The 22,200-nt window shown below is 40.3% G+C and overlaps 2 protein-coding genes across 14 annotated transcripts in view; one reads left to right on the forward strand and one right to left on the reverse strand.

The window, feature by feature from the left end:
- Positions 1-2,456: 2,456 nt before the first annotated feature.
- Positions 2,457-20,525, reverse strand: STRADB (STE20 related adaptor beta). 12 transcript variants are annotated; one of them, XM_045575543.1, is made up of 12 exons: positions 20,337-20,525; positions 17,477-17,570; positions 16,069-16,149; positions 12,188-12,287; positions 9,426-9,565; positions 8,001-8,079; positions 6,936-7,059; positions 5,294-5,465; positions 4,878-4,982; positions 4,478-4,722; positions 3,774-3,816; positions 2,457-3,284 (listed from the first exon to the last, which is right to left on the reverse strand). In XM_045575543.1, the coding sequence occupies exons 2-12, from the start codon at positions 17,486-17,488 to the stop codon at positions 3,141-3,143; spliced, it is 1,245 nt and encodes a 414-aa protein (XP_045431499.1). In that variant the 5' UTR covers positions 17,489-17,570; positions 20,337-20,525; the 3' UTR covers positions 2,457-3,140. The 12 variants fall into 12 exon arrangements, with proteins under 12 accessions (XP_045431499.1, XP_045431500.1, XP_045431497.1 ...); XM_045575544.1 differs by having other exon boundaries at positions 9,426-9,547; positions 20,337-20,523; XM_045575541.1 differs by having other exon boundaries at positions 8,001-8,109; positions 20,337-20,523.
- Positions 13,986-22,200, forward strand: part of TRAK2 (trafficking kinesin protein 2) — a 59,479-nt gene continuing 51,264 nt past the window's right edge. The window contains exon 1 of one of the 2 annotated variants that reach the window (XM_045575539.1): positions 13,986-13,996. The gene's annotated coding sequence lies outside the window, so the exon portion shown is untranslated. Of the gene's footprint in view, positions 13,997-20,673; positions 20,947-22,200 lie in introns of those variants that run through there. The other variant, XM_036421553.2, reaches the window with a different exon arrangement.

Consider the following 22,200-nt stretch of genomic DNA (forward strand, 5'->3'; position numbering starts at 1 on the left):
GAGAACTTAATTCCTGTATATTCATTTAATGGTATGATCAAGATAGTACATTTTTTTGGAGGCTAAGAATTTCTAATAATCCTCAAAGTTGTTCTTGCATCAGTCATAGTGTAACTGGGAAAACAGTTATAACTCTGAATCTTTAAGTAGAAGATACATGGGGAATTGGTTTCATGAGTGATGGAATCAAGGCTAAGAAATCAAAAGGGATGTTGGGTCAATCCAGAGATTAGCAAGACCAGGATGCACTACTACAAAGAGACAGCAGGAGCAAGCGGTGCTACCAGAGTCCTCAAGCCAAAGGCCACGAACATAGAGCCACTGCCAGGACTCTCTGCAAGACTCCGGGAAGAGGAGTACAGGGTGAGAAATGCCACGTTCCCCTCTCTCTTCCTGCTCTCTGATTTTCCACTATTGCCTCCCTGGACACCCAAAAGAGAGGGTGCGTGGGAAATGTAGTTCCCAATGAAGTCAAGCAAGGGAAGAGTGGAGAAATGGATCTAAGAGCTGACAGGCAATTGACCAGCACTACTTATGAGGAAAACCATTGATGGGGTTTGCAGTAAAAAAGGAAATATTTACTATATGGAAATCTCAGATCCCTTTGTTTCATCAAACTTTTTGTGGCAATTCTGTGCACAGAGTTTAAAATTTCCTACCAGGGAAATGTCTCAAATATTCAAGTCTTAAAAAAAAAATCTCATAACTTTTATTCAAGGTTGAATTCCTTAAATATTTATTAAATGTCCATAATATGCCAAACACTTTGCTAAGCATCAGGATGTACTAGTAAATAAGAATATTCTCAAAGAGTCCACAGTCTACTAGGGACACAAGCACAGAAGTAGTAATAATAGTTACATAAGCATTATTTGGGGAAAGTACTTAGCTCATAGGGTATTTTAGCTTGGGTCCTTCAGAAAACCAACATGACATGTGTATTAGGCAGAATAATGAACCATCAATCCTAATTCCAGGAACCTGTGAATATGGTACCTTACCTGGCAGAAGGGACTATGCAGCTTTATTAAAGATCTTGGGATGAGATTATCCTGGATTGCCTGGGTAGACCCCAGATAATCTTGAGTCTTTATGAAAGAGAGGCAGAATGTCAGAAAAGGAGATGTGAACACTGAAACAAGTGCTGGCCCCTGAGGCCAGGGATGGGGGCAAGCAGCCAGAAGCCAGAAAAGGCAGCCGATTCAGAGCATGGCCCTGCCAAAGCCTTTCAAACCTCCAGAACTGTAAATTGATTTGACCTCCAGAACTGTAAATTGATTTGTATTGTTTTAAGCAACTAAGTTTGTGGTAATTTGTTACAACAGCGATAGAGAATACAGCAAGCAGGGAGCCCATGGTGCAAAATTTAAGCCAATCTCAGGGTAAGGACGTCAATCGAGTACAGTATCTACTGTGATGGTTAATGTCAAGTGTCAATTTGACTGGGCCATAAGGTGCCCAGATATTCGGTGAAACCTTCTGGGTGTTGCTGTGAGGCACTTTGGATGAAATTAACGTCTAAATCTGTAGACTAACCAAAGCAGACTGCCCTCCTCCATGTGGGTGGGCCTCTCCAGGTCAAGGTCTGGCGAGTTCCTCCCGCCTGCCTGCCTGTGGCATCAGCTATGCCAGCCTTGGGACTGGAATGCCACTGGCTCTCTAGGCCTTCAGCTTGTCCTTTCACCCTGAAGATCTGGGGACTCCTTAGCTCCATCATCATGTGAGGCAATTCCCAAGAATAAGTTTCCTATTGGTTCTCTTCTCTGGAGAACCGAACACATGGGAGATCTGAGAGGCACTGCCTCACACTCTCCCCAGTCCACCTTTTACATGCCACATCCCACTGCTCACACAGACTCAGGAGAACTTCCTTCATAATTCCTGTGGCTCTCTCTTGTGAAGGGAAGTTTACGAGGTCGGTGGACCACTACAGCCCCTGCTACCACGGGTGACCTCAGGGCCTCTCTCCTCGCGGGTCTTTGTGGCTGACTTGATGGATGACCTAAACATTCTGGACAAGGGCTGACAATCAACATGGAAAGGTTTGTGTTTCAAGTTGTCTTTTAATTTACTACTATATACTGTCTCATTGCTTTTAATTTTTTAGCCTCAAGATAATCATTTAAAAATAATTTTAAATGGAAATGTTAGAGAAGTGTACAGATTAAGAGAATCCACAATTCAAACTTCATACTCTGAGACACAGCATCTCTCTCTTGCTAATGTGGTACTACCATGAATTAAGGTCTCTTATGTCATTATATGTTATATCACCTACAGAAAGAAACAAGAATAATCATATAAAGGACCAGAATATCTTCTTTCTCCAATGATGAATGTCCAGGTTGTCCCCAATCCACAGGTTATGTAAACAAACATCTTTCCTTGGCAAAACAAATTAGAATCTGTTTTAGCTTTGTCAAACCAGGCAAAGAAAAATAAATAAAAGCATAAACTCAATTCAATAAATCTTTATTGAGCTCCCACGAGATGCATGAATTTAGGATCTATAATTTACATCAGTAGAAAAGTGTTACTTTAGCCCCTTAAAAAAAAAAAAAGAAATCACAACTTCTCTATATATTTCAAGTGAATCATTTAATGTAAGTGAGGTTTGATATTATCATAAGTATTAACAGAAGAAAATGGGAAAGTATAAACTTTTCCCTGTTACCAAACAAGGGTTTGATACCAGAGTCCACTAGCCTGTTGGTCTAACAATAGCTGATCAAAAAGGCTTGAAAATCTGGAAGTAAAAAATGTATTTGGAAGCACTGTCCTTTGAGGGCACATTCCCTGAGGGCAGGAAATGTTGAGAGAATTAAATGGCTCAAAAATGATAGTGAGATCAAGAAGAAGAATTAGTCACAGCTTTGGAAAAAATAAAACTTGAGAATGGATGACACTAAGTGTAGCTAGATGAATACTTCTAAAGTTTCCCTGGAAGTGTAGGAGTACTCTGAACTAACCAAAGGGGCTACGAACTCACGCTCCTTTGAATAGAGTGGTTTTAAGTGGTAGGTTCTCCAGTGCACCAACTGTATTTTCAAGTATAATTCTAGTATTTGTACCTAGAAATACAGAAGAAAAGCAGCAGGGAGAAAGTGTCAAGTATATAGGATGTAAAGGATTTGGCAGCCCTAGAATTCCCAGTTTGCATCTTTTTCATCAGGAAAGTCAGAGTCTGGCTCAGTCCAAGGAGGCGAGGGAGGCAGTGCTACTGATGGCTTTTGATAAGCTGGAGGCAACAATGAAAGGATTGTATCCTGGCTCTCTTCTTTCATCTGTCAAAGAAACGCAAAATAAAGTTGTTGGTACATAAATTTAATACATTAGTTCTGTTAGCAAAAATTAACTTTTAAAGAAATAATTGGAAGTGTATAAGATTGTTTTTAACCAAGTCACTAAAAATACCTTTGATTCTGGTCATCTGAAAACAGGAAGAAGGGAAAGCCAAATAGAATGATTTTTATCAGCACTGTTTTGCCCTTAAGTCATTTCCAGACAATATAGAACAATAAAATGTCTCTAAATTAATCAAAATATCAACTGAGGATATAGTCACATAAGATTTGTTTTTACTCGTTTTGCAGAATAGATGTATTTTAGAAAGTCTAACTGAACTACCCAAAAGTTTACTTGATTTTGACTTTATTTTGTAAGAAAGCTTTTATTAAGAACCTTAACAACCAAACTGTCCCATTAAGCCAATACATGAAGTGACTTTTTAATAGTATTAAAAACATGTAGACAACAAAAAAAGATCAGCTTACCTGTTTGAAGAAAACATGGGACAATAAACTGCTTGCTGATGGCCTAAAAAAATTTTAAGTTATAAAAAAATAGAAACTCATATTAGAATGTTGATTTTTAGGTGTAAAAATCTAATAGAAATTAGGTTTAGACCTACAAAACCCAATACTAAAAAATTAAAAGGAAAAATAATATATGTCAGAGGCCTAATTCTTAGCTTCCTTGACTAATGAGAAGAATTCTACAGATATCCTTAATTAGTCCATAACTCAACATTTACTAGGCACTTACTAATTATATGGAGCTTATGCTAGTATTAAGGGCCTAAAAAAAGATAAGATGCACACCCTATTTCCAAAATATTAAGTGATAAGGTGTAATTATATATGATAATTTATATTATAATAGCAGCAACTAACATTTTGTACTGCTTGAAAATTTCTAAAATGTCTTCACATAAATGCAGTAATTAACATCCAGAAGATTAACTGATTTTTACAAGATAACTTGGTTAGGAAATGAAATAGCTAAAACTGGAGCCAAGTTTTCTAATCTTGAATCCTGCATTCCTCCCTTTTGCTCACTGCTTCTACTTGTTTTTGGCATTGATACTATCTAGATTAGACTATAATTTTTGGATTGAAGATTGGAAGGAACTATCACAAAGCTTCTATTAAAAAAGTAAAACATATGTTTTATGTTACTTAGAGGTGAACAATATTACCTTTTCTCAGGATCTTGTTGCAAACAGAGCTGTACCAAGCTAAAGAAGGCAGGGGAGAAAGTTTTTGAGGATGGTGTTTGCAATCTGTCATTATTTACTGTGTGAGATCCACTGGAGACAAGTACACTTTCTCCAATCCCAGAGTCTACCCCTGACCGGGAATTCTTCATTCTGGATTCTGACTGAGGGAAAATACTGATATCCAATGGGCTGTAAGGAGGACCTTTCAATTTCTGTAACAGCATCTAAAAGACAAAAACATTTTCTTTAACCCTCATCAGACAACAACAATAAAGATCCTAAGAGTCTGCAGCGGGGATGTTTACCAGATGTTACCTAGAACATAAAAATAAGGGATCATATAGATGGACAGTACTTCTGGGAATTTAGTAGCATTTACCTGAGTCCGGTGCATGTCCTGGAAAGGCACCTGCCCACTGGCCAATTCACATGCCGTAATGCCAACACTGTAGATATCTGACTTTACGTTGTATCCATGTAAATCCTGTAGAACAACGAATGTGAAGTCCTTTAGTGTAAATAACTTAAAAAGTTATATACATGTGCTTTTTTGATAAAGGATGGTGACCAATAATGGAAAAAACTTACAAGTGAGAAATCAAGCTATACCTAAAATATGGTACACATTTTTAAATTCCTATTGATAACATAATAATTTTGATAAGAAAGAGGGGAAAAAAGTCTTGCAGTAGTAGTGCATTCACCAATCCAAATATAAGGTCACAACTGTCCTTTAGTCAAGCTTAGAAGACACTCGAGACACACAGACAACCCAATGCAACGGCCACACCTGACCTGTCTCAGTAGTTCTGGACTCAGCCACGGCTGCACTGATGTGCTGAACTGTGGGAAATCAAACACAGCCCTATGTCTCTGTCCATGCTTAACCAAACTATGCAGGTGGGACAGGCCAGAGAGGGTCACTAGGCCATCACCAGAAATGAGGATATGGCTGGCTTTAAAACTCCTAGAACAAAAAGAAACAATCCTAAATACTAGGAAATTGGCCAATGAAGAAAGAATAAAAATCTGGTCAGAACAAATTCACGTGTGCTCTTGGAAATTAAATGCTCTTTATAAAGTAGCAGCACATTGCTATGAATATATGGGAAATGCTCAGGGAATTAAGGAATCCTTCCAGCTATTCAAATAGCATTAGGACAAAAAAAGATGTAACTGACAACTACATACATGTTTGGAAGTGATAATATTTTATTCAAACTTGGAAAGGAATCAAATGATTAATTTCACTTTTGTAGGATGCTATTGCAAAAGAAGTCTAAAAAAATCAAAGAACTAATTAATACTTAAAGCATAAGGTTATAATTTAAAGTTAATTGCAGTATAATAAAAAAAGGCTTTTATAGTATTAACACTATTTACAAAGATATGTCTCATATAAAAATTTCCTTTGTCAAATTATAAAAGAGCCTGTTTTTTTATCCCAAACACTGGATTTGAAAACTAATATAGGGTTTCTAATAGACTACCAGATGTCTAATAACCTGGTAAAATTACAGTACAGTCTGTGAGAAATCCTCAGTTAACCAGAATGCTGCTAAAAAAACAACAAATGGCCAAAACCAGTTTGGCTCAGTGGATAGAGTGTTGGCCTGCAGACTGAAGGGTCCCGGGTTTGATTCCAGTCAAGGGCATGTACCTTGGTTTCGGGCACATCCCTAGGGAATGTGCAAGAGGCAGCTGATCGATGATTCTCTCTCATTAATGTTTCTAACTCTCTATCCCTCTCTTCCTCTCTGTAAAAAAAATCAATAAAATATATATATTAAAAAAACAAACAAACAACAAATGTAAGAAAAAAAAGGTTTACGGAGTTGGAAACAAATAATAAAAAAACAAGCTTATTTAAATGTAACTTAATTAAAAAGGAAAACAAAGTTCCAGTGTATCTTAGAACAGCACTGTTTTTAATATTCAGCCAATTCTGCATCTACAGTTTGGTAACTAGAGAATTGATATTTAGTATGATAATCTCAAGATATACAAAATATTTAAGAAAACAGAGAAGGGTTGTTGCAATTTGTACATGGTTTCATGGCTCACTCACCATGAAATTTGGAATTGGCCATCAGATTTATGGCTTAAAGATTAAAAACGGATAATGGAGCTATTAGCTTAAGGAAAAAGAAAGACATAACTAGAACCCCACTCCCTACAGTGCCCATCCCACATCAGATTGAGATGTAAGCTCCGTGAAGGCAGGCTCCAACAGGCACTGAGCACAGCACTCGGCACAGAGAGGGGGTCTGGAGACTGTGGTGAATAAGCACAAAATGCAAGTACCTATTGGCCCTTCCTCCTTCAGTTTCCTACCTCTCCTTTCTGATACTCAGCTGCTCCCTCCTTCCTAAAAGCTCCCTAAGAAATTTCTTCCACTAAAATTCTTTCGTTTTACAAAACACAAATGAGTAAATACCTGTGAATACAGCCATTTTGGTGCAGATAGTGCAACCCTCTCACTGCTCCAAAGAGAATGTTCCGTATTAAAGTTTCACTCATTCCTTCAGGAAAGTAAGTCCTCAAGAGCTGACTTGCTGAACCTGAAAGAAACCCCTGAAATCTTTAAATGAACATTGATGGTGATTTTGCTTTGGATAGCTTTTTTAAAAAATGATTTTTTATTGACTGATTGATTTTAGAGAGAGGAAGAGAGTAAGGAAAGGGGAGAGAGAAAGAGAGAGAGAGAGAAGGGGAGGGGGGAGAGAAACCGATTGGTTGCTCCACTTATTCATGCACTCTTGGGTTGCTTCTTGTATGTGTCTTGACTGGGGATAGAACACACAACCTTGGCATAAAGGGATGAAGTTCTAACCAACTGAGCTACCTGGCCAGGGCCTATCTATGCTTTAAAATGTTCTTTTCAACTATAAACACCACACACACACTCTTGTTACATTTCAGAACTAACCATTTTCCTATGCAAAGGAAATATTTGAAAAGACTTTTTTAATGACACTTAGGACCAGAAAAGAGAATTAACTATTTTTAGCATTGCTGAGAAAATAAAACAAAACATAATGTGTGTATATATATTTTTAAGTCCAGATACAATTCACAAAAGCTATTCTAAAAATCCAAGTTTTAGAATCCATTTGTTTATTCAACACACTTACTGAACACTGTTTTGTGCCAGATACTGTATGAGGCCCAGGAACCCAAATGATACATACATACATAATCCTGCCCTTAGAGTGCTCCGATCCAGTGAAGGAGTAGGCACACACACAGATGTAACCACTACTGCAAGTGAATGTAAGTTTATTGTGCAGAGAAACTGGAAGAAGGGAGGACAGAAACCGAGGGGGAAAGGCAGCGAGCTCAAAGGCACGGGCTTCTTGGAGAAGCAGTGGTGGCTCACTCACCATGAGACCTTTTTTTCTGAAGACTAAAATTCAGCACAAGCCAGAAATAACAATATAGCATGAAATTTGGAATTGGTCATCAGATTTATAAGTTAAAAGTGGTTAATCATAAATCTTACCATAGGCCATAAATGGAGAAATAACCCAAAGCCAGCTGCCAACAGTGAAAACAGTCCAATAAGTTGTAATATTGGGGTGCCGGAAAAAGTGGGATAGAATCACAGCTTTCTAGGATAAACACAAGAGAAAAGACATGTAAAAACAACTTTTTTCCCTTTTTTCCCTTTACGATGAAGGTAATAGCAGTCATGTCAGCTAATTCTCAGTAGAACTTATTAGCACGAACTACTGTTGTCAATGCTGTCATGCCTTTAAATCTCGTATCCACTACACGTTTGAAATGACTTTACAGAAGAGGACACTTAGAAATGAGTTAGAAAACTTGTCCAAGACCACATGATAAAAGACGTGAGTGGGATATGAACTTAGTATGAACTCTTATTAACAATACTATATTCTTAAGATAGAAACATTTTAAAAAATACATTTAAAGCCCTGGCTGGTTGGCTAAGCTGGTTATATCAAAAGATTGCGAGTTCAATTCCTAATCAGGGCACATACCTCGGTTTCAGATTTGATCTCCACTGGGGTGAGTACGGGAGGCAACCAATAGAAGTTTCTCTCTCTCTTCTCCTCTAAATATCAATAAAAACATATTCTCAGGTGAAAATTTTTAAAAAATACATGAAGATAAAGTAAATATGAAGATAAAAGTAACTGCTATCATTATATCACAGAGAAAACCACTATTAAAATTTTGGTATAGCCCTCATCGGTTTGGCTCAGTGGATAGAGCGTCGGCCTGTGGACTGAAGGGTCCTGGGTTCAATTCAGATCAAGGGCATGTACCTTGATTGCAGGCACATCCCCAGTAGGGAGTGTGCAGGAGGCAGCTGGTCGATGTTTCTCTCTCATTGATGTTTCTATAACATCTCCCTTTCTGTAAAAAATCAGTAAAATATATTAAAACTTTTTTGTATAATTTCTTCCAATCTTTGTGTAATATACATGTGCACATGTAAACATCTTGAAAATGAATTTAATATCAAAACCAAATCCTTCTTTATAAAGAAGTGATTAGTGACAACAAAAATGGAATTATAATATTCCTGAAAGGCAATTCTATTAAAATTTATCAATTTAGAAGTTAATTTTGCCTAACTGAATGGGAGGGTTAAGGTCTAATTCCCTGTATTCTATTTGTGACTGTACTAACGAGGGGAATGTAAATCTCCATACCAGCATTTCAAATATGACATTCATGTGAAGGAATTCATAGTAGTTACCAAAGTTTGAATATATTTGTTCTTTCATGGATCTGCCTTCCAAGTATTCTTTCTAATTCTGTAATTGCATGTTTATTAGAAGAAAGAAATCTACTTTTCTCTAACAGAGAGACCTCTTAATTTGGGGTGGGGAGTTCTTACAGAGGTAACTCCGTGGACGGACAGGACTTTAAATGTGTTATTGTCTGGGGTTGTCACCTGTAAAGCTTTCAGGCGTTCTTCAGTGCAGTTTTCCAGATTTGTGATTTTGACAGTCACCAGGGTTCCTGTGGGAGTATGCCGTGCAAGATGGACAGAAGTCAGGTTGTCAAAGCCTCTTCCTACAACCAGACAGAAAACTTATGTTAGCAACCAAAGAAGGAAAAAACTGGTAATTTGAACTTCATTAAAAACTTCAACACTGCAAGAAAATGAAAAGGCAAGCCACTGACTAACAGTATTAACAATACTTTTAACTGACAAGATTTATAACCAGAGTATATAAATCACTCTTACAACTCTATAATAATCAAACAAAAACTCATTAAAATAGGCAGATTAAACAGAAGCTATAGAAATGGCCAATTAGCACATAAAAAGATGTTCAAGATAAAGAAATGAAAATTAAAACCACAACAATATGGCATTACATCCCTATTCTAATGGCTAAAATTGTGACTTGATAAACAAATTGTGACATAAACAATGGCATGCTGCTCAGTAGTCCCTATGCCCACTTCCAGTCCCTTCCAACCACTATGTGGTTTTTGTAAAGAAATGGTATCATAAAGAATGGAGTCTTTTGTGCCAGGCTTCGTTTGCTTAGCAAACAACTTCATAGGCTTCAGTAGCTAATTTATTTTTATCACTAATAATTCATCCTATGACTATACTACAATTTATTTATCCATTTACAAGCTGACAGATCATTTGGGTTGTTTCAGTGTTTGGAGACTATAAATCAAGCTTTCAAAAACTTTCTTTAAGTAGACATGTTTTCATTTCTGTTTGGCAAATACCTGACTGGAACTGCGGGGCCATGGGTTAACTTTCTGAGAAGGTGCCAGCCTCTGTCTGAAAGCTGCTGGACCAGTTTGTGTTCGCCAAAGCTGCAGGTGCTTGACATGCTCGCCAGCATTTGGTGTCAGTGTTTAAATTTTAAAATACCTAGAGTGGCACCTATTAATAGGCACCAAACACTGTGATTGGACTAACTAGGGGTCTGTAAATCACCAAATTGTTACTTTTATCTTTAAAAAGACATTAATCTCAAATTCATCCCTTCCTCTGCAGGGTCGGCATCACTGCCTTGACTCAAGTCCTGTCCTTTTTCCGGGACAGCTGCAGGGGCTTCCCACTGTGCCTATCCTCTCAACCAGGGCACGTGGCAGAATCACTGAGGGGACTACTTCCAAGGCCTCGCCTACCTTCAGTCGCCAGCAATTCTGATTCAGTAAGTCTGTGATGGGACACAGGCATTGCACTTTTTAAAAAGACTCGGGTGGTGAGGATATTTCCTCATCACTAATCTACCTACACCTTTCAGACTTCTGCATAGAATTGCTGCCAGTAGTCTTTCTAAATTCGGCATTTTATCAATAGAAAGGTACTACAGCACAGCAGCTGGAAGCTGAGACCCTGCAGTCAGAAGGCTTGCTTTCAAATCACTAACTGTATGACTGTTAAATTAATCTCAGAGCCTCAGAATTCTTTCCTGCAAAATGGGAGTGGTAGGAGGGTCAAATGAAAAATACGTATCAAATATTCAGTATAATGTCTTGTAGATGCTAATATTAGCATCATCACGATTCTATAATGTCTTTCTAGCACAGAGAGGATAAATTCCAAATTCCGGCCTTAAATCCTTTGAGTAATAGTGTTCCCAACCTCCCAGATTTATCTCCTGCCCTACCACTGCCTACACTCCCCTTGCTCCCACTTTCTAACCATCACTGAAGTATTTTTTATCTTTTTTTAATTGACACCATCTGAACCTCCCTCCTAAACACATTTTTACCAGTGCTATTTTTAAAAAAATATATATTTTATTGATTGTTTTTTTTTTAACAGAGAGGAAGGGAGAGCTTTAGATAGTTAGAAACATCAATGAGAGAGAGCCATCGATCAGCTGCCTCCTTCCAGTTTCGGCCAAACCAGTTTCGGCTGCCAGTGCTATTTTAGAAAAAGTCAGATCCTTATTCTCCTTGACCCTGGCCAAGAGTGTCAGTGACCTAAGCGTGGCCAACTGGAGGATGGGGTGAGTGACATAAAGAAGCGGCAGTCAGAACTCGCTGTGTGGGACCCACCGTCTGGTGGTGGAAGTGCCCTACGAGGTAGCACACGACCGAGGCTGCTCCATGCCATGGCCCTGGCTGTGGTTCTAGGCTGAGCTTCTTTTGGCTTCTTCCAAGCCTCATTATTTCTCTGGTAAATAATCCTGTGTTAGCAACACTGTGTAAAAATTTTCTCTTTGGCTTGTCAAGATTGTTTTCTGTTGTTTGTAACAAACACTGTGACTGGAACATCTGGCAACCTTTCCTCATTCTCAGGATCCAGCTCTTTCTTGACTCCCAGATAGATGGTTGGATGCTCCATCTTCTCTGTTCCCACAGCACCTCACACACCTCCACTGCAGCTCCCTCTAGTGGGTAGAACAAAGCCATCTGTGTGTTCATCTTCCCAGAGAACGGACTCCTCAGGTGTATTCCATAGCTTTATATCCTAGCATCTAACAGCGCCCGCAGAGCTGAATGTTTCTGAATACTCAGAGCAAAGGTTTCATGTGTATAAGGCTATAGATAATGACCCATCCTGTTCCAAACTTAACTGAGACAGGTTACCACAACAGATGGGATTTCAGATAAGTTTTTAAGTTAAAAGAAAGTAATTTGATTAAAGGACTATGACTAAAAAGATCTTTATTCTCATCAATTTCATTTCTATCAATGAAGGATCCATTATGTGAAATCCATGATTATTACCTATTTCCACTTGGAGTTCATAGTGAGAAGCGTTGGTGGAACAGACCGCTTCACTGAGTCTAGCAGATGGAGACAACCAGGGAAGAGGTGGCTTGTCAACCTGCATGGTTTTAGGAAGATGAAAACAAAATACGTTTAGACTCTTTTGGTCCCCCAATTTGATCCCCTACCTTAATATAAAATGCAGATGTTGTATTTTCCAACACACAGTGCTCATTAGGAAGGCACACTGAAAGGTGACTTAGGACACTGGTTCAAGATCTAAAAAGAACTTACAATTGCTAATAATTGATGCTAGTTAGAAATCAGCTGATAATGGCGAGAGGGCAGGAAAAACAGTTTTATAGGTAGCAGAATACTTTCCAGCACAATTTCAAGCAAGCATTTTAAGGAGTTGCTAAGAATAGTTCATTCTTCAAGGTAGTAATAAATAAATATGTCAAAGTAAGAGATGCAGGGGCCCGCGAGGAAGGATTCTCTGCTTGTGCTACTGTTTCAAGGAATTGCGAGTTTTATCCATGACACATACATATACATGCTCAGCTAGTGGAGGTGCTAATGTCAAGAAATAATTTCCACTCTCTAGTCTATTAAAATAGACAAGATGAATCAGAAGGGAGATAAAAAAAATACATTTCAAGAAATGGGAGACCACAGTACTGACCCCCCCGAGTTAATGAACATGAACCCTATGGGTGTCTCACTGAGTGCTCTAGAGTCGGAGTCTGGTCTGCACCATTCCAGTGGCAGCTAAACATGCATGCAGGAGGAAGAGGAGGCCAACCACTTGGTCATACGATAGCTAGGAGGCTCTCCCAGAGGACACAGCACTCCAAAGACACCCCGGCGCCTCACAGGCACCAGCAGGCGCCAGAATCTTATTACTGCCTCCAAGGTAAAGAGGAGGAAGAAGGGCGTTAGAAATCATATTACTATGTGCTAGGAATTGTGCTAATTACTTTTTATATCCTTAACTCACATGTTCCCTAAAGTTTTAAGAGCAGAAAAAGATAAGCTCCTGGCTAAAGATGAATAAAAGTGAATATTGTTAAAAGAGGGATGAAAGATTGTAAAAAGAAATTCCACTATATAATTGGAAACAATCCCAATGAAAAAAAGAGAAATATAAATCAATTTAATTTCTTTAGGACAGGTAGTCTTCAAATAAACTGAGATCTAACGAATGCACGTAAGAGAAAGGAAGAAGAGCATATAACAATTTAAAACAAATTGAAAGTGACAACCTGAAGCCTGTCAGGGAGGCGAGAACACAGAATTAACTGAGGCTTATAGTTCACTGTCTGGAAGAAATGGCATAGGTGGTCACGTGATGGAATGAAGTCAGGTGATCAACCTGTACTTTGCTTCCATCTTCTCCATTAGGGAAATAGTCTTCTTTAAACTAGAAGGCACATATGTTGTAAATAACTAGCTCAAGCCTAAAACAGGTTATTTTATTTTATTTTATTTTATTTAGTTATATACACACTAGAGGCCCGATGCACAAAATTTGTGCAAGAGTAAGTCTTCCTTCCCCCGGCTTCCAGGACCAGTTCCCTCTGGCACCCGGGAACCAGGCTTCCCTGGCAGATCTGGCTTCCTCGGGAAGGTTGTCTGATCCAATTAGCATATTATGCTCTTATTATTATAGATAAAACAAAATAAATCTATGAAAACAAAATTAGACACACACACACATACATGGTACTAAGAGTTGTCAAGGTCACAGAGACAGACAGTAGAATGGTTGCCAGGGGAAGGAAAGGGAGAGCGAACAGGGAGTTGCTGTTCAATGGGTAGAGATTTTTCGTTTTATAAGAAGGAGATTTACGGAGACAAATGGTGACGGTTGGACATTATGCATGTGTTTGATACCAATGAATTGTACACACTTAAAAGTGGTTAATATGGTAAGTTTTATGTTACATGTACTTTAGCACATACCAAAAAAAGATAGCATGTGTGGAAGTTTACTGAGTCCTAGGCCTGTTTCTTGGCAACAGCAAGGAGATAACAGCAGATACTTTACTCTCTGAATATTACCTCTCTGAATATTACCTCAGAAGGTAATATCTGAATAAAAACAAGGATTAGACACTACATCCTACCGTAGCTAGTTAACTAGAAGACTTTAGAGTATTAGTGAGCTTTAAAAAGTGAAATGACAAAAATGAAGATAAAATCGGGATAAATGTACAACAGGACTAAATGGGATTATCTTCTTTTGTAGGAAATAAGCCATTTGCAAGGCAGGTTCCATTTTGTACTGAGAAATATTCATTCCCAGCATGTTTCTTTATATCAGGCATTGCCCAGGGGAGATAAAGATGAAAAAGACAGGCTGCTTATTTTATGGGTTATAGTTGGAAGAGACGTATACAACAATCATTGTGACAATGAATAAATACCATTTTATAGGAATGTCTAACATATGTTGGAGCATAATAAATAAAAGGTACAAGAAGAAAAGCTTTAAGATATGATATTTGGGCCAACTCTTTATTAATGAGGAGAAATTTTAGAGGCAGAAAATGGAGACTATTTCAAGCAGGAAGAAGAGTATATGCTAAGACTCAAAAATTAAAGTTATTCCATACCACTAAGATCCCTTATACTATGCTAACAAGTTTAGGCCTTCCCTCTTCACCCACGTGGAAAACCTCTATTAATGTCCTAAGACTCTTAGTAAAATCTCCTGTCCTTCACTCATTAGCTGAATTCTCTCTCGTGGATACTAGGGAGAATAGCCAGATTTGCTTTCAGAACGGAGGTGCTAATCTCCCCAACCACTAGGACCACTGAGTCTTGTACAGGGAATTGCCCTCTTCAGAAAGAAGCCACCCTGCCCACAGTTAGCCACTTCCCTGGGGTCTATTTGTATCCAACACTGGTGCATACAGGAGTACAAATGCCCAGAGCCCTTGGACAACAAGGACGTTTAGGTAGAGCCATGCCAGCTCCAGAGATGCTCATGGGAATGGCTAAGGCCTCTCTTCAGACTTCTTAGGTACCAACAATACTGCCTCCTCCATCTCTCACAGGGTTAGTCTAGAAAAAACTTCCCAATAAATTCCCTGCATGAAAAAGAAAAGGTTTAGGCTTTATCCCATAGGCTTTGGGGAACCAATGAAGTCTTAAAGCTGGAAAGTGGGAAAAGGAGGGCTGTATTGGTAACAGTGTTGAATTCTGATTTGAGTGTGAGAGAAGGGTGTATGCATGTCTAGGAAACTAGAGGCAATGAGTCTTCTGGTAATAGTCCAGGTGAGAGACAACGAGACGTGAGTAGCAGCAGTTAGTGATCAGGTGAAGGAGGGCATGGACTCGGGTATTTCAGATACAGAATCGTAAGACTTGGTGTATAACTGCATGTGGGAGCAGAGGTAGAGGCAGTGTGAGGATAATTCCAGTTTCTAATCAGGATGATCTAGTAGATGGTGTTTTTTTTTAAATTTTATTTTATTAGCCAGAGCAGGAAACACAATGTATTGCTAAGTCTGAGAGAAAATTAAGGTTTTACCCAAACTGCATAAAAATGTCTTCAAAAACCCTAACACAAGGTAGTCTACAGACACCCCTGTGCACAAGAAAGAGTGACAGATGTAGGTAAAAATGTGAAAATCATCCGTTCTGCTTGATGCCAGAGTCCCCTCCTGACCTGAGGAAAACCTGAGGGAGCTCCAGGATAATGTGAAATCTGAGCAACAGAGCCTTAGGATAGGTGAATGCTCAAGGAGAGATGGTTTAGACAGAAGAGAAGAGGCCAGTGATAGGTCACTGGAGAAGAGCAAAGACACGGTAATGGAGATGGATGTTGGAGAACCAGGGTGAGTGGTATTACAGACGCAGAGAAAGAATATTAATTGTACACAATCTTTTCTTACCAAGTTCTGATGGATACTGGTTTCAGACTGCTTTTCAGGTCTGAGTGATTCAACTTGTGTTCGTGAAGTGCAGAAACAATCCTGGAAATTCAGAAATGAATTAAATAAGTGAAAAAAGCCCCCACAAAATAAGCAAGGGTGACATGTGGATGCAAGAAGGTCTAGTGATGGAGTGAGGGGCAGAGAGAAAGGGTAGCACACGGGGACCTGGAATTGAAGCCAGGACTCACAGGTGGGGGTGCAGGACAGAGAAGCAGCGGTGTGTGAAGACTAATTCTTTCTGTTATAATTCTACTTGGTATATCTCTGATCCTTGTCCTCTCTCTGGAGGTCATAGTATCAATTCACTTTTACAGTTGGTATTGATATTGAACTCTTCTATCACCTGCAGTTTTCTTCCGAATATTTAGCTAAAGATTTATTCTGCTCTACCCACTATAATCATTTTTATTTTGATCCTCAGATTTGCTTTGGAAAATGAAGTAGATATCTCACATTAATGTATTTTCCAGATATATAAAGCTCCCCCTTTTAAGTGGAAAAGCTATACTTTAAATAAAAGTAATGCATTCTGTATTTTCTCTAGAACATTTTCCTCACTTCATAGTTCTGCCTCTTATACTTGGCAAATGAAGGTGTTGATTAGCAGATATGAGTTTGAGCCCTGGTTCTAATTTTTCACAATCTTGGGCCAAACTCAAAATGAGGATTATACCACCTGCCCAGCCAGTCAATCACAACTTTGAAGAGTGGAAGAGATATAATGTGTGAAAATTTTCTGTAAACTATACATCCTCATATAAGTACACCCATCACTTTTTAAAAGATCACTGCTTTAATATAACAATTCAAATATTCAAGTATTGTACTATATTCTATATAAAACTAGATGGAAGTCATAAAACTACTTAATCTACAGTAGATATCAATATCTAAAGTATACTAGGTATGGATCTAATATTATCAGAAAAAAAAGTATTTATACATCATATTATACATTGACCCAACTGCTCTTTGTCTTGTTAAGTCGAGGGGCTTATTTAAATATTATTTTGCTTGCCTTCAGTCAGATGGAAATTTTAAAGATATTTTTGAAAGATTGAAAGGATAAGACATAGCTAACTAGATAAGAGAGGAATATCTAAGTATAGCATATGTATGAGAAAAAGTGGGTTTGGGTCAAAAGAACAGAATAATGAGTATATCAGAAAAGTATAGGAGAAATTCTTTTTTGAAGAAATAAAAACTCGAGAATTTAACTCATTTCTTAAGACCAGAAGTCATTCAGGTCAAAATAACATCGCAAAGTAAAGAATATCTCATCAGAATATGCCTTTTGTTTTGGCCCTGCATTAACATCTAACTACTCTGATGGCACAAAATCAGATCCATGTTAACAAGAACTTACCAGAAAAGACATTGAATCGCTTTATTTCACAGAAAGTGACGAAAATCCATCTATTGCAGAGAAGATTGCTTTATCTTCAAGATGCAGAAATATCCTACTATAAAAACAAAAGGAAAATAATTTAGACTTACATATAAGCTTCTTGAGAATTAGTTATCATAAATCCACACAATATTTAGGCAGCTACTCTGACACAAGGACCAGAGACAGTCCTGGAAAGTGTCTTTAAAGAGGATTTCTGCTTACTGAACACCATTTGGGCTCTGACGTCACACCAGAAAGGCAGAGTGGAGGTTCTGGATCCCTTTTCAAAGCCTCAGTATATCTGCATCTCCCCTTCTCTATCCTTTCTGCACTCTTTAAAGAGCCCTAGCAAATGTGAAAACAATATAAAAAAACAATGTTGGGCCACTTTTGATATAAATGGTGTTGCAAGAATTCAATGATTCCACTCTAAATAAACTTTGAGGCTTCCTTATCAGATTACTTAACTTTTCAATCATTTGAGTTCCCTAACCAGCAATTTGGAAAGAATCAGGATTAGTAACAAACTAAGAATATTTTCTTGTTGCTACATTTAAAAGAAGAGATTTTTTTTTTTCAGTTTTCATGTAAAATAACATTTTTTGTAGGTTGAGTATTTTTTACTTTATTTTGAGTTCTCAGTTCTATTCTTGGAATTTATTTATAGACATGAAAAATATGCAATTATAGAAGTCATTACTGTCCACTTTCAGTAATAGAGATTAAGCTCAATAGTTTATGAAGACTCTGCAACAGATTCAGAGATTTAAAATAGTAACTTCTACAGATTCAAGGAGCTATAAAAGCACCACCAATAGTTTCCAGATTTTTCCTAATAGAAAGGGTAGTACTTTTCTAAACTGGCTAGTGCTTTGGTATTTCCTTATAACTAATCAATGTCTTTACTTTCATATAAATTGGCTTCATTATTTAATTTAACAAAGTTCTCAAGTTTGATGAAGGCATCTGCAAATATCTGAGCAAAATGAGAATGAAAAGATCTTGTAAACCACAGATATTACAGAGTGGTACCCAATTTTATTGCTAAGGAAAAATATGTATTTGTTCAAGATGGTCACTACACACCAAAGGTAAAGAATGTGAGGAAGAAGAACCTGAAAGCACGATTATTTTGTCTTCTGTCATTCACTGTATCAGTGTAAGGCACCGGAAGTTGCTGTTACATAAGGAATGCAATGCCTGCCCTGCCCACCTTCCAGGAGATTGAAATCAAGTGAGAGACTTCATTGAAAGTACCCAACACTGTATCAATACGAGAGCCCGAGAGGATGCTCTGAAAGGCACACTCAAATACGCCAGCACAAAATGGTATGGCTCGTTTGGGTAGTGAGTTGGCAATATTTTGATAAACATGAAAATGTTCATACCTTTCGACCCAGTTATAATTCTCACTTCCAGTAACCTATTATAAGGAAATGTGCAAGCCAATGAAGAAACCATCTACACAGAGAAAGCCATTCTGCTGCCTTGTGAGACAGCCAAGTAGTCATTTCACAGTTGTTTCATAATCGGCCATTACGGTGCCGGGCACTGGGGGCACTCCCTGGTGACGGGGCAGGTAAGGCTCTGACCACCTGTAACTCACCTTCCCACCGGCAGAAAGACGAGGGATGTCACAATGAACTGAACTGTCTGGTTATTACGATTCTGTTCTCTGCTTTTTCCACTTCATATCAGTAAGTTCTTTCTTAACTACAAGAACAACTACAAAGCTTTAAACTTCATTACCTTACCTATTTTTCAGAAAAACGCAGAAGAAACGGGCACCAGGTGTGAGAATTGTTAGTACTAAAAGGTTGTCCATGGGTGGTTTAATCCCAGAGGCTTTTGCTTAGGCTATCCCAGTCTAATAAGAGATAATTTTACAAGACATTTTGAGGTCAAGGCGGCAGCTGCACCTAGTCAGGGGCGGGGAAGTGTGTGTGTTGGAGACCCGCTGTCATATTTTTCTCTACATGTTCTTTCACTAGGTATGAACATGAATACTTTAAAAATGTTCATATTTCAGACCTAATTTTCTAAACATATTCACAAGGACATTAGTTGTGGCCCCTTGCACCTGTATCTAAAAGTTAATTAGGATAAAGCTTTACAAATAATTTAAAGTTGTCCTATAACAGACTGGTAGTCCGAAGATTTTAATCTGAAAGGGTGACACTTTCTGTGAAAATCAGGAGCTGTGTCAATTTACAGAACTCCAACAGTCCATTGTTATAGGGAGTGCAAACAAAAATAAAAACAAAAAACAAACCCTTATTTAAATCTCTGCTGAGCTTTTAAATGACTGTAATTTTCAAAGTGGTCTTGGAAACCTATAATATCCATAATATCTTAAAAAAATATATAGCAACGCACAACTCAGTATAATTTTCCAAATTAGGATCGTGACTCATGCTTTCAGAAGATGCTGCCTGACGGCCTACTGTGTGCTCCGGGCTAGGCAGGCGATGGGTCACACACCCGGATGCAGTTTTCAGGGGAAAGGGTACCCGGCACAACTAAACCCACGCAGGCGAACACGACGCTGAACTTCAATGCTGAGGACAAAAACGACGCCGGGCATCAGCTTTTGTAAAAAGTTCCTCCCGGGTCCTGCGGGGACGGCGCCGCCGGGGCTCGGACCTCGCGCATCGGGCGCCGCCAGCCCCGCGGGCACCGCCTCCCAGCGCGCAGGTGCCGCGGCCACCGCGCGGCCGGGGACGCGGGCAGCGCCGGGCAGGGCCGCGCGCGAGACCGGCGGCCCGTCCAGCCTCGGGTTTCGCGTGGACCGCGCCGCCCTCCTCCTGCCCCTCCCGGCCCCGGCCTCCCACGTTACCCGCAGGCGATCACGGCCAGGACTCTTTCTCAGGCGGCCATCGGTGAGGGGCCAGCGCGGCGCGGGAGCCCGGTCCGCTCCGGGGCACGGCGAGCGCGCGAGGCCCGCTCCCAGCGCGGGCCGCGGGGAGCAGAAGGCCGGAGCGACCCGGACCGGGGCGGTCCTCGGGGAACTCTGCCCCAGTCCCCGGCTCTCGGTTGGGGCGGAATTCGTCCCACCCCGACCTGGGTGGCCCCGCCTCCCGCCCCAGGGCCGGGCAGCCAGGGGGCGGGGCCTTCGGGCTTGGGGGCGGGGCCAAAGAGGAACTACAAACTCAGGAAACTACAATTCCCAGCAAGCCCTGGGCCTGTGCGTGGAGGCTGCTGGGAGAGTGGGTTTCATTCGCTCTTCCCCAATTGTAAGGGGACTGCCTTCGATCCGGTGCCGCCGCGAAACTGAAGTCGCCGAGCAATGATGCTGTGAAGTCGCCGCCCGTCCCTGCCACGCCCGGAGGTCCCCGGCTGCAGCGCCGGCTGCAGCTCAGCTGCCGGTTGTTTGGAGGCTGCCGCCGCCTGAGGCGCTTCTCCCTGAGGGGACGCGGGCGGAGGGCGGAGGACTCCGGGCCGTTCTTGTGAGTAACCTTCCGTGCGCGACCCGAGCTGTCCTTTCCGACTTTCCTGGGCGCGAGGCGCCCTCAGCCCGCGCGCCGCCCGGTCCTCCGAGGTCACGCTGCCCGGTCCTCCGAGGACACCGAGCCGGAGGCTGGGGCCCGAGGGCAGGGTGCGCGCCGGGGAAGCGGGTTTCCCCAGGTGTGGGTGCGCAGTGATGGGCGCTGTGCGTGGCCCGCGGGCCCTCCCCTCCTTCCCTGCGGGACCGTATCCGTCCGGCCCCCGCCCCTGAGCGCTGAGCAGCTTAAACCCTCAGCCTCGCTTGCCATCTGGGATGTGAACCGGAGGAGCGGGCATTGGAAAGTGCTCTTTCTGGGCTAAGTTGCGTTGGACTTTTTTGTGTGTGATTGATCTTGAGCCAGACACCACACGTCTTTCCAAAGAAACGGTTGACTTTAGTTTCAAGCGCAGATAATGGGTATTGGCAGATGGCCTTGTTAGGACTGGCATAAAGGTAATCTCTCAAACACTTAAAAGATTTCTGGGTCACAGAACTGGTGCTTGCCCACAAACTTTTTACCAGTGTTTAAACGTGCAGTTTCTGACACACACACACACACACACACACACGTGCAGTTTGAGCCAAACACACACACACACACACACAAACAAAAAAAACATACTGTTCACTGGCAATTCCTTAAGCTAGAATGGGCCATAGGAATAAAATTAAATTAAATTTTTCAGTTTTAAAAAATATATATTTCAGTAAGCTTTTTCCTGACCCTCAAATCTTTGTTGTAGAATTGGATGTCTGAGCTACAGTGGTCTCCAAATAGCATGTTAAGGGTGGAGACGGGGCACTTCCAGACAAATTGTGAAGGACAGTTGGGGGTGAGAGAGGGCAGTGTTCATGCAGCTTTCTATTTTTAAAATTAAGTAAATGTTCAGCAAGCCTGAGACATTCAGCAAGCGCACACTTTGTGAAAGACAGTGTTTTGTCATTTTATAGCTTTTTATTCTTATGATCGAAGGGGTTGGAAAGAACAAACATCTGAGTGCTTTCAATCTGCAGGCACCCCAGTCATGAGCTCTGCAGACATTCACCCAGTCACCATAACCCTTTTGCACTAAGTCTGAGGCTCAGAGACGTTAAGTGGAGACTCAAACCTAGATTTGCCTCCCTTCAAAGTTACAGGTCAGATAACTTGTCCCTCCTTCAGAAGTTTTTCTTGAAGGCATTTTCCAGTGTTATTTCCCAATACTGGTTTCTACAC

This window comes from Pipistrellus kuhlii, unplaced genomic scaffold (genome assembly GCF_014108245.1).
Source record: "Pipistrellus kuhlii isolate mPipKuh1 unplaced genomic scaffold, mPipKuh1.p scaffold_m20_p_7, whole genome shotgun sequence".
In the NCBI taxonomy this organism is placed as follows: domain Eukaryota; kingdom Metazoa; phylum Chordata; class Mammalia; order Chiroptera; family Vespertilionidae; genus Pipistrellus; species Pipistrellus kuhlii.

Bases quoted from the DNA above. Each gene is read 5' to 3' on its own strand.
- STRADB (XM_045575541.1), bottom strand. The intron at 4,983-5,293 runs GTCAGGTGTGGC...GTTGTTCTACAG, and splicing joins GTCCAGAACTACTGAGACAG to GATTTACATGGATACAACGT. The intron at 4,723-4,877 runs GTAAATGCTACT...TTTGTCTTTTAG, and splicing joins AGGACATGCACCGGACTCAG to ATGCTGTTACAGAAATTGAA.